At 35.5% G+C, this 13,277-nt stretch overlaps 1 protein-coding gene across 3 annotated transcripts in view; it reads right to left on the reverse strand.

Moving 5' to 3' along the window:
* CSMD3 (CUB and Sushi multiple domains 3) overlaps nucleotides 1-13,277 on the reverse strand; it is a 1,210,091-nt gene that overhangs the window by 558,696 nt on the left and 638,118 nt on the right. For all 3 annotated transcript variants that reach the window (XM_058564813.1, XM_058564812.1, XM_058564811.1), the window contains one exon: nucleotides 7,207-7,310. In XM_058564813.1, coding sequence (XP_058420796.1) covers nucleotides 7,207-7,310 — 104 coding nt within the window. The remainder of the gene's footprint in view (nucleotides 1-7,206; nucleotides 7,311-13,277) is intronic.

Here is a 13,277-nt window from a genome sequence, read left to right on the forward strand (position 1 = left end):
TATGGTTTATCTTTGGGAATGTTCCACGTGTACTTGAGAAGAATGTGTATTCTGCTGTTTTTGGATGGAATGTTCTATATATATCTAAGTCCATTTGCTCAAGTTTTTCCTTTAAATCCAATATTTCCTTGTTGACTTTCTGTCTGGATGAGATATCCATTGATGTAAGTGGGGTGTTGAGGTCCCCTACTATTATTGTGTTGCTGTTAATTTCTCCCTTTAGGACTGGTAATAGTTGCTTTCCATACTTTTGTGCTCCTGTGTTAGATGCAGATATATTCATAAGTGTTATGTCCTCTTGGTCCCTTTCATCATTATATACTGCCCCTCTTTCTCTCTCATTGCCTTTTTTATCCTGAATTCTGCTTTGTCTGATATAAGTATGGCAACATCTGCTTTCTTTTGCTTGCCATTTGCTTGGAGTATCATTTTCCACCCTGTCCCTCGGAGCCTGGGTTTGTCTTCAGAGCTGAGATGTGTTTCCTGGACGCAGCATAATGTTGGGTCTTGTTTTTTAATCCACTCAGCCACTCTGTGTCTTTTGATAGGAGAATTCAATCCATTTACTTTTAGAGTCATTATTGATATATAAGGGCTTAATACTGCCATTTTATCTCTTATTTTCCAGTTGTTCTACATTTCTCTGTTTCTCTTCCCTTGTATTTCTGATTGCCATTTCAGTTTGGTGGTTTTCTGTGATAGTTTTCTCAATTTTTGTTTTATTTATGATTTGTGGCTCTGCTCTGATTTTTTGATTAGTGGTTACCATGAGGTTCATATAAAAGATCTTGTAGATGAGATAGTCCATTTTCTGATAATCTCTTATCTCCATTAGCCTAAGCAGGTCCCATCCTTTTCCTCTTCCCCATGTAAGTTACTGTTGTTGCAAATTACTACGTTTTGTGTTGTGAGTTTATTAAAATGAAGTCTTTATAATTTTTGTGTGTGTGTGTGAGGAAGATTAGTCCTGAGCTAATATCTGTTGCCAATCCTCCTCTTTTTGCTGAGGAAGAATGGCCCTGAGCTAACATCCATGCCTATCTTCCTCTACTTTATGTGAGACACTGACACAGCATGACCTGACAAGCAGTGCATTGGTGTGGGCCTGGGATCCAAACCCAGGCCACCAGCTGTGGAGCGTGCATACTAAACTGCTACGCCACAGGGCCACTCCTTGTTCATAGTTATTTTTGATGTTTTCCTTTGCTGTATCTTTTACATTATAATTAAGTGTTTGCTAATGGTGACAGTGGGCCACCATTTTCTGATTTTGTCTGCCTATTTATCCCCTTGTTCGAGGCTTTGTAAAATTTTGCCTTTTTGTTCCAGGTATGAGAGCATCCTTGATCATTTCTTGTAACGGAGGTCTAGTGGTGATGAACTCTCTCAGCTTTTGTTTATCTGAGAAAGCTTTTATTTCTCCATTGTATCTGAAGGATAACTTTGCTGGACACAGTATTCTTGGCTGAAAGTTTTTGTCCTTCGGTATTTTGAATATATGATGCCAATCTCTCCTAGCCTGTAAGGTTTCTGCTGAAAAATCTGCTGAAAGCCTGATAGAGGTTCCTTTGTAGATTATTCTCTTCTGCCATCCTGCCCTTAATATTTTTTCTCTGTCATTGACTTTTGCCAGTTTTACTATCATATGCTTTGGAGAAAGTCTTTTTGCAGTAATGTAATTAGGAGTTCTATTGGCTTCATATACTTGTAAGTCCAGTTCTTCCCCAGGTTTAGGAAGTTCTCAGGCATTATTTCTTTGAACAAGCTCTCTTCTCCTTTCTACCCCTGGAATACCTATAATCATTATGTTGGTTTTCCTAATTGAGTTGTATATTTTTCAAAGAGTTTATTTTTTTAAGTCTTAGTTCTCTCCTCCTCCTTCACCTGAAGTGTTTCTACATTTCTGTCCTCTAAATTACTAATTCTGTCCTCCATAATGTCAGCTCTGCTTCTTAATGTTTCTAGATTATATTTTATCTCATTCATTGTGGTCTTCATCTCCAGAATTTGTTTGTTTGCTTTTTATAGTTTCAATCTTTTTTGTGAAGAATTTCCTCTGCTCATTAACTTTATTTCTGGGTTCACTGAACTGTCTTTCTGAGTTTTCTTGTAACTTGTTGAGTTTCTTTATGACAACTATTTTGAATTCTCTGTCATTTAGATTGTACAATTTCTGTGACTTCAGGATTGGCTTCTCACTTGTCATTTTACTTCTGCTCTGAAGTGTTAATGTAGTTCTTCATGATGTTTGATGAAGTGATCCTCTGCTGGTGCATAGTGGTCGTATCAGGTTGAATATCCCACCTGCCACCTCTGGGGTGGGGGGTGAACAGAAGCTGTGTTTTCTGAACCCGCTGTGTCTGCTGGAAGTTGTGCCCATGCATTTCCCTGCTGGCTGCAGCCACTTGGTGAGTCACACACACACATGCAGACGCTCTGGTGCAGAACCACTGCCTTGATCGGGTACCGGCTGAGCTGGTGCACTAGGCAAGGAGGGAGGGGCATTTTCTTTTGCACATGTGGGCCCACTCTGTGCTCATGGGTGGTTTGCTTGGGCTGCTGCACTTGGTGGGGGCACCCATGCAGTGGCTGAGCCATGCCACTCAGTGTGGAATGTTTCCGTGGGCCACACTGCAACTCCGAAAGTTAAGTGTTCACATGCAGGCCTGCCTGCTCCCCCACCTTCTCTTAGAGTCGTGCACCAGCTGCTGCATGAGGACCCGCAACCTAGATCACTGCTGCTATTGAGGGGGAGGGGATCCACTCACCTCCTTCCACTGCTTCCTGGGGATCCAGCATTCCCCTACCTTCAGATGTATGGCTGCATGGATCTTCAGATATCCTATTGTGCTTTGTACAGAATCCTCTGTTGGTTAATGAATGTCTGTTTGTTTGTAACTTAAGAGGAAGAGACTAAGGGAACAGCTCACTCTGCCATGAAACTGATATCACTCCAATAAGTTGTGGATAATTTACTATGCCAAATAGATAATACTGTTTTAAACTTAGGCAAAATATGCCCCTTCCCTGATCCCTTCCTTGTAGAGGGTCCTCCTCCCCTCCTTTCTATAGCCCAACTCCTGCCCTGGAATGTGCCTTCCTGGCTCCTGCATCCCTCTCCCATTTCCCCTTTGAGATCCTAGACTAGCTTCCAGCCTGTCAGGTGAGAAGTACAGAAATTAGAAGTAAGGCTTTCAAACTTCTAGCATAATTTGAAAGAGTAATTTTGCCTGGTGAATTTCATTATGAGAAAAATAATGCAGTTGTATTTATATGCATTTTGATTTCATTTTCTAGGCATTTAATCTTCTCTCACTTTCCAAAAGTATCAGTTCAAGATAGATTGGAAATAAAAACAAATCTATTTTACAGTTTGTTTGAGAAGTACTGTTCTAGAACTCACTGGTACCGGGTAGCCTGGAATGCCCTGTTACCTGAAGCTGCATGGGCTTCTTTACCAGATCCATATTCCTAGGTCTGGAACATATGACCCATATGTGCATCCTTCAGCCCAGTGGGCAACATTTGCAGGGAGGCATGAACAGTTTAACTTGTAGGCTGGGGTGTCTATATGCATCCTTGTGAAAGATGGAGCTGAGGTTGGAAGAGAGGATGGCCAGCTGCAAGATGAGGCTATGACCACATTTTCCCATGCCTTCATGTCTCAACGATGAAATCACACACGTCCTAGAATTCTAAATTCGACCTTGTCCTTCCAGGTTGTTGTGAATATACATTTGTCAGGGTAGGAGGATGGAACATGTATTTAACAATATGTAGCTTGATTTATAACTTTTAATATTTAGACATTTGATATGTGAATTTCCAGTTGCATTCGTACTGTTGGCCCTGCAAATGCCATGGGTGGGTCTGCAGTCGAGAAAGTTAAATTTATTAAGAAATCAGCTTCTTCAGTGGATACATGTCCAATAAGCTCTCTTATCACAGAGCCTTAGAGTTCAAAGGAACTTTTGATCTATTTCCAACTCTGCAGAATCTCTGTTAGCCACTCAGCCAGCTTCTATTTGACTACGTCTAGGAGGTGGGTGCTACCTAAGTTCTGTCATAGTCATCCTTACTCAAGGAAAAGAGAGTTATAGCTGCAGAGAAGCGTAATTTTGTTTCTGAGAGAGAAAAGCAAATTTGAGAAACACATTTCCTGTGTTTATAAACAGACAAATACAGAATAAAAATGGGCATCACATAGATTTTTCAAAATTAATATAACTTCTCAGAGTGAGGGAAATACAACAAGTGATAAAGTAGAAGCACTACACAAACTACAGACAATATGACCGCAAGAATGTGAGAATATGAAAAATGCAACTTTGTCTTTTTTTGAGTACTAACAGCAGAAGAAAATTCAGCTATTCTGTAAAATACAGTTATTTCCATTTGACTATTCACTTTGGTTATAAGGGAACTTCCCATCAACATATTTGTTCTTTATCTGGTTCTATGTTTTTTAGCTAACTTTGGGATTATCTTCTTCAAAAAAAATCAGTTGTAAGTCTATTTATTTCATTTAATTATTCCATGCTTTTTGCCTCATCTGCTATTTGATCTCATGCATTCAATGCAAGATTTTAAAAATTCATTTTAGAATATCCCAATAAATGCTCTCTTTTACATTTTACTAGTTATAATGGTTGGATATTTAAGATACTAATTTTGACATCACCCTTCTGTGTCTTATTGGATTACTGTAAATATGTATGTCTATAATTTTTCTCTCCATAATTTTGTGATATTAATTAGCTCACAGATCTTTTTCTTAAGAGAGTGGCTAAAGGAAGATATATCATCTATGATCTGGGATATTAGTTATACAAGATGACTTCTAATATTTGATCTGATGCTTAGATACTAAGTTTTGTTTTGTGGCAGATAGAAAGAGGAAAAAAGCCTCTTAAGAAATATTGTTTAGTCAATCGACTAGCCAGCCTGCCTTTCTATGTCCATGTTTTGAAGAATTTAAACCTGATATCCAGTCTTCTATCTTAAGCAGAAAAAAGGAGATATCTCCCATCATATACATATTTTACAGTTGCATTTCTAAAGTACATATGACGTGACCTATCAACTATTTAGAAAGATAGGTCTCAAAATGTGTGAGAATCATTCACCAAATTTGCTATACATCATTAACGTCCAGAAACTTCAAATTTTATAAAGTGTCAGATAAAGAGACAGACACATTTTTATTTGGAAAAAAATAATAAATTTGAGGTTCAAATCATATTTTGTGTTGTATCCGGTGTCATATATCTAATTAGATATAGGCCCAGCCAAGCAACGCAAAAGTTCTTAGAAGCCCAAGTACAACGCAATACAAGGATTAGTGGCCGTGGAGAACCTGTGCCCTCTCTAAAGGGGGCAGAAGATAGGTCCAGCTAGTTTTTGCTGTGTGATAGTCCCGGTCTAGTGTTGTCAGCTTGTCAAGAGAAACCACAAATTCAGATTTGTATATGTAATATTCAGTTCTTTAAAACACTGCACTTACCAAACAACAACAAAAAAGCTTATCTACTGATCAGATTAGCTCTATAGCTGCCAGTGTCCAATACAATACTACAGTGTAATAAAATCCAAACTATCATGTATAAAACCACAAGGAAGTCTAGAAGAAACTGTATACTATTTCTGGAATTTATAAAGTCCAGTGTGGTGAAATGCCTACCAGGCTTAACATCCTGATAAAAATGTTGAGCATCTTTAGGGAGAGAAGTGTTAAAAATGAAGTTACAAACTATTTGAGCAACATCACCAAACATTTAGAGCAGGTAAAACACTAGCCCTTTTATCCATCATACCTTAGGAAACAGAAAATGGAATTATTGTCTATCAGAGATAGACAACAAGGTTGTGGTTGATCAAGGATATCCATGTTGCAGGGGGAGGAGAGAGGTAAAGTTGAGGACAAGTGTGCAGGAAGACAAGTAAGAAGAGGTTTTTGTTTTATTGTTTTTTTAGTTTTTGTTTTGCCCTGGAAAGAGAAGAACTAAGAGGGAATAATATAGGGACCTATAACGTACACATATGGTAAAATCTTGGCTTTATTCAGGATTCTGGAATAATAGCACTAGGAGACTGTAAAATTAAAAAGGAAAAAAAAAGGAAAGAGAAGAGGAGAGAAAAGAAAAGAAAAAAATGAAAAGAAAATTAGCTTACCTTTAGGCAATTTGCACAGTGAGAAATACACACATGATAAGAGCATTATCTCTAGGAGTTGGTTATGCTGAAAATAATTTTTAAAATATTGATATCATTGGTTCTAAAACTTTGGTGTGCATAAAGATCACCGGGTAAATCTATTAAAGTGTAGATTTTGGGGTCCAAATAACAGACATACTCATTCAGTAATTTGAGTATGGGAGTCCAGAAATCTACATTTTTAAAAGTGTATCAGGTAATTGTGATGCAAAAAGACCCCACTGTGAGAAACATCAGGTTGACACAGCCTGAACTGCAAATCAACAGTTATGAAAGGAATTCTGAGAGAAAGCACACCCTAAAAGCTTTTGAGGTTCACAGCGGAGAAAACAATATACTTTCCCTGAAACATTTCTTCATGCCACTATCAGAGGCAGATTATTGGAATGAATAGCCCAAGAACCAGGAAATAAATAAATTTCTAACATTTCCCTTTTTTCAATATATGTTCATTCTTTTAACTCACATTAAGAACCATATTTGGTCTCTTTTAACTATCTCAACTCTGAGAGTGGTTCACTGCTAACTACTTCAAGTGGCAAACCACTGATAAACATCTCAACTTCGAATCTTGATGGCTAGGTATGATTTTGCCGCCAATAAGTGAGCAGCACCCACCAGTCTTTAATACTAGTATGAGAGTCTCTGGGATCAATTTTATACTTGTTTTTTTCAGTCTATTTTTAAACTCTGTGGGGGCAAGGGTATTTTCCAAAACAAAGTCTCAATCAACCACTCTGCAATTTCACTCTAGGCCTCCATTTCCAACCGGCTCCTGTTTGGCAATAGATTCTAAGAAACTGTTTGGATCAAGTGCTTTAAGCCTCATTGAAGAAGGACTAGTATACATACTATAGTAGGTTGATGATAATAACTATGGTACTAGGCTTCTTATGTTGCTGGTAGTGGGAGGGATCAATGAAAAAATAAATAAGGGTAAAATTTCATAAAGACCTGATACGCTAAGTCAAGAATGAAACCCTGAGAACTTACACTTGGAGTACTGTCCTAGGGTCTCCAACTTCACCGCCATCACCAATTGTCAATGTATCATAGCCAATCTCCAGATCGAATTCTTCAAAATTTATCTGGATAACCTAGCAATAAACAGAAACAAACATCTCAAATATATTGCGTTATGTAATAAAAACAAAAAGAAAGCAACGGCAGAAAACATTTAAAATGCACATCATATATATACATATATATATATATACACAAATAAATATAAATTTCATACATTGCAGATCATGTCACACTATTCCTAAAGTTCAATCATTATAATTATCAAATGATTTTTATGTGCTATATTGTACCTTCTGTAATAATTTTCAGTGAAATGGCATGGCTTCTGTTTATAGAACTCTCTTATTTGAAGCATTTAAGCATGATTAATGCAAATCTACTTTCAGAAGGCTTTATGAAAAGTACATGTATGTGTGGAGAGTGCTTTTCCATATATTTGCATATATTTTTATAAAGCTAATGTGGAAAACACAGACTGTGCTATTTCTGTTAAATAGTAAAGTTTTAAAAATGTTAGAGCTAAATTTGAATCGAGATCACCAGATTTAAAGGTATCAGGTTTATGGTTTATTTTTGTGTATCTTTTGGTAACAGAAAAATCTCAAATATATTATAATGTGCTGGCAAAACTGGGAGCACAATACTTTGATAGTCACATTACACCACGACAAATAATTTAGTACTATTTCTTACTAAAATATACTCATGCATTCATACATTGTTTATGCACCTATGCAAAAATTCACGTTTAATTAAACTGCAATTCTTAAATTAGGAACTTAATATAATATTAAAGATAACGTAATTATGACTCTGTACATGAAGAAATTACATAAATACTGTACTATACACAATCATGCCTTGAGAAAAAATAATTTATAATAAAGATAAAGAAAATGAATGCTCGAGGTTACCAATATTACTATTGAATAAATGAAAAATGTATCTCTTTAATAACTTTCATAACTATTTGTTACTTTGGTAAATTCTAAAATCATAGATTTCATATCCTGGCTTTTTTAAACTTTATAACAAATTTCTTTTTGATTATGCCTATTTCTTGTATTTTTAATGATTGTATATTAGCATTGACTAAAGCAATTGTTTTGGTCAAGTTTAAATGTAGAATACATAAAAAACATTGAATTTTACATTTTACATGGCCACAGTTAAAAAAAAAAACAATTGTTGGGGCTGACCCTGTGGCATAGTGGTCAAGTCTGGCATGCTCCACTTTGGTGGCCTGGATCCTGGGTGTGGACCTGCACCACTCATCAAGCCACGCTATGTCGGCAAGCCACCTACAAAATAGAGGAAGACTGGTGCAGATGTTAGCTCAGGGCTAATCTTCCTCAAGCAAAAAAAAAAGAGGAAGATTGGTAACAGATGTTAGCTCAGAGCAAACCTCCCTCACACACACACGCAAAATTGTTCCCCTGTTGTACACTGAGTTAAATACAAATACTCTCAATTAATAATTGCCTGTCAATAGAGACTGAAATTGTTTCCCATTTTTTTGCTATTATAAGCAGCATGGTTGTGAGCAATATTAAACATTTTCTGGTTCAAAAGCACAAGTATATCTCTAGGTTACATACTTAAGAGTGAAATTTCTGGACAATAACAAAGCAAAATTTCAATTTCATAATATCGTGCCAAATGGTTTTCCAAAATTATTTTACCAATTTAAGTGCTCACAACTTGTGTACATTAGATTTCATTATTTCTACCAATCTAGTGGGTGTAAAATGTGATCTTTTTTGTCTTTTCTTCATTAATAATTAAGTTGCATATATTTTCATATGTTTATTTGTCATTTATGTTTCCTTTTTGGTGCAATGACTATTTGTATTTTGGCCATTTTTCACTTGGACCACTTGTCAGCTTGTTATTAACTGCAGGAATTCTTTATTTCAGCGATTCCCAACATTTTTCCATTATAGCACACATAGAAAAGAATAATATTTAAGACACAATGAAGGGAGCAGATGAGGCTGCTTACAATGCAAGTTTTTTGCTCAGTCCCTGCCCTGCCTCACAGAGAGCTAAGATCAATATCATAGTTCTACCTATAACTCATTCATAATACATCATTGAGCCTAGCTCACCAGATGAGATCAGCTTTATATGTTCTGGATACTAATACATTACAAGTTATGTGTGTTGCAATATCTTCTTCAATGTTATAGGTGGCTTTTTCATTTTCTTTGTTAAATCTTTTGATAAGAAGAAATTATTAATTTTACTAAAATTTGATTGTTATTATTTGACTTATTAATTTATTATTTGACTTAATTTATGATTTTGTAAACAGCACTTCTGCATTGCCTATGACTCAAAATCATAAAGATATTTCACTCAAAACTTTAATCTTTGGGAATTGACTTTCATAGAAAGTATGAAATAGGTATGTGTGGTAGGCAGAATTCTAGGATGGCCCCCAAGATTCTTCCCCATATCCCCATCCTCCTGTGTAGATGGCTTGTATAATTCCCTCCCCTTGAGTGTGGGCAGGACCTATGAATTTGATGAGATAGGAATCCCATGATTAGGTTACATTATATAAATGAGATGGAGGGCTATTACAGATGTAATTAAGGCCTCTAATCAGTTGACTTTAAGTTAATCAAAGGGAGATTATCCTGGGTGAGCCTGACTCAATTCAGGGAAGTCCTTTAATAAAAGAAGATCTAGAAGTGAGAAACAAGATAAATTAGAAGAGATGCTCTCCTATTGGCCTTGAACAAACACATTGTGGTGTTGTGGAGAGGCCCATGTGGCAAGGAACAGTGGGTGGTCTTTGGGAACTGAAGACCTCAGTCCTACTACCACAGTAACTGAATTCTTCCAATAACCAGTGAATTTGTAAGAGGTCCCACAGTCTCAAATGAAATCACAGCCCTGGACAACACCTTGATTTTATTCTAGTAAGACCTTGAGAAGAGGATCCAGCTAATCCATGCCTGAACTCCTTTCCCATGAAAACTGTGAGACAACAAATTTATGTTGCTTCATGCTGCTCATTTTTGGTAATTTGTTATGCAGCAATAAAATACTAGCACAGCATCCCTGTCTTTTTTTTTTACTCCAATATGAGCAAGCAGTTGTCTCATTACTTTTAACTGAATAAATAGTCCTCCCTTCCCTAGTGATCAGCATGGCAAACTCTGACATATATCAAGATTCTATATATGAGGCTGCTGGTTTGGGGGTTCTAGATTCTGTTCTCTTGGTCAGTTTGTGTGTCCCTGAACCAATACAAATTGGTTTAACTATTATTGCTGTAAAATAAGACTTTATCTTGAAAGTCAGATACTCCATTTTTCTCTACACATATTTGGAAAATCTTTTTTTTTGTTGTTGGTATTTTAAATGGTATATATCTTTATGTTTTCAACTGTTTGTTGCTGGTATATAGAAATGAAATTTATTTTTGCTTATTGACATAGGCAACTTGATAAGACTTCCCAATTATTTAAAAACTTTTGTAAATTATTTTTAGTTTGTATATAACAAGCATGTCTTCTGTAAATAACAATTTAGATTCTTGCTTTTCAATTATTTTTTATTTTTTATCTTATGCCTTGCATCTTTGGTATAATGTTTACTAGAATAGGTGATAGTTGGCCTCATTAAATTGTACCTCATTCCTCAAAAGGGAATGCTTCTAGTGTTTCACTATTAAGAATATTATTGAGGTAGATACACTTTAAGAAGATAAGGAAGTTTTCTTCCCTGATTTCCCTTGCTAGTATAGTATCAAAATTTTACTGGTATCATCAAACAGGTTGACAGGTGTACACTTTCATTTCTATTATAGACAAGCTTCTATAAGTTTGAGAATAATATATTTTTTGAAAGTTAAGTAGAACTATCTTGTAAAAACATCTGAGCCTCTTTCTGGGGAGCCAGAGTTGACTTTTTACTGCTTGCTTAATTATTTTATAATTACAGAATTATTCAGGCTTTCTATTTTTTTTTCTTGAGTCAATTAAGTTATTTAATTTTCCTAGAAACATGTTAATTAAATTTCATTTAAGTTAATTAAAATTAGTTTAATTTTCCTAGAAACATTTCAACATTTCATTTAAATGTTTCCTAGACACATTTAATTTTTCCTAGAAATATAAAACTAACAACAAAAATTTTCAAATTCATTGTCATATAGTTATTCATTTTCTTTTCGTCTATGCTGAGTCTGTACTTTTTTCCTGTTTCTATTTCCAATATTATTTAAATGTATCTTCTCTTTTTGTTTACTATTTTTTATTTGGTAAATACATATAAAAGAAAATTTGAAATTTTATCCATTTTTACCCATGCAATGCAGGGATATTAATTACATTCACAATGTTGTGCAACAACACCACTATCTGTTTCCAAAAGTTTTTTATCACACCAAACCTAAACCTTATTATCATTAATCAGTAACGCCCCATTTTCCCCTTTCCCCCAGTCCCTGGTAACTTCTAACATACAAATTTGCCTATTCTTGATATTTTATATAAGTGGAATCATACAATATTTGTCTCTTTGTGTCTGGTTTATTTCAGTTAGCACAAGGTCTTCAAGGTTCATCCATATTGTAGCATGTATCAGAACTTCATTCCTTTTTGTAGCTGAATAATATTCCATTGTGTGTATATACCTCATTTTGTTTAACTATAATATAAGTTTGTTGATGGACACTTGGGGTGCTTCTATCTTTTGCCTCTTGTGAATACTGCTGCTATGAAGATTGGTGCACAAGTATCTGAATCTATGTTTTCAATTATTTTGGGTATAGGAGTGGAATTTCTGGGTCATATATTAATTCTATATTTAACTTTTTGAGGAACTGCCAAACTGTTTTCCAGAGCTGCTACAACATTTTAAATTCCCACCAGCAATGCATTACAGTTCCAATTTCTCCACATCCTCACCACTTGTTATTTTCTATTTTGTTTAAATTACAGCCCTCCTAGTAAGTATGAAGTGGCATCTAATTGTGGTTTTCATCGCATTTCTCTAATGACTAATGATGTTGAGCATCTTTTCATGTACTTATTGGCCATTTGTATACTATATCTTCTTTGGAGAAACGTCCATTCAAGTCTTTTACCCATTTTTAAATTAGGTTATTTGATTTATTGTTGCTGACTTGCAGGGGCTCTTTATATATTCTAGATATTAATTCTTTATCAGATATACAATTTTCAAATATTTTCTCCCATTGTGTGGGTTGTCTTTTCACTCCTGTGATAGTGTCCTTTGATGCCCAGAAGCTTTTAATGTAATAAAGTAAAATTTATCTCTTTTTTATTTTGTTGCCTGTGCTCTTGGTGTTATATGTAAAAAACCACTGCCAAATCCAAGATCATGCAAAATTTCTTCTATGTTTTCTTCCAAGAATTTTATAGTTTAAGCTCTTAAATTTAGGTCTTTGATCCATTTTAAGTTAATCTTTGTATACAGTGCAAGTAAGAATCCAATTTCATTCTTTTGCATGTGGTTATCCAATTTTCCCAGCACCTTGTTGAAGAAACTATTCTTTCTCCATTGAATGGTCTTGGTACCTTTGTTGCAAATTAATTGACTATATGTGAGGGTTTATTTCTGAGCTCTCTTAGCTTTTACTTATCTGGGTATATCTTGATTTCTCCTTCATTCTTGAAGGATAGTTTTGACAGATGTAGAATTCTTATTTTTTTGGTGAGGAAGATTGGCCTTGAGCTAACATCTGTTGCCAATCCTCCTCTTTTTGCTTGAGCAAGATGGGCCCTGAGCTAACATCTGCAGCAATCTTCCTCTATTTCGTATGTGGGTCGCCACTACAGCATGGCTTGATGAGTGGGTAGGTTCGCACCCAGGATTTGAACCTGCAAACGTGCGGCAGCTGAAGTGGAGTGTGCCGAACTTAACCACTATGCCACTGGGCCAGTCCCCAGATATAGAATTCTTGGTTGACATTTTTGTTCTTTCATCCTTTAAATATATTATCCTACTACCTTCTGACTTTCATTTTTTATCTAATTAGAAATCAGCTGTTAATATTTTTA

Source organism: Diceros bicornis, chromosome 21 (assembly GCF_020826845.1).
Source record: "Diceros bicornis minor isolate mBicDic1 chromosome 21, mDicBic1.mat.cur, whole genome shotgun sequence".
NCBI lineage: Eukaryota > Metazoa > Chordata > Mammalia > Perissodactyla > Rhinocerotidae > Diceros > Diceros bicornis.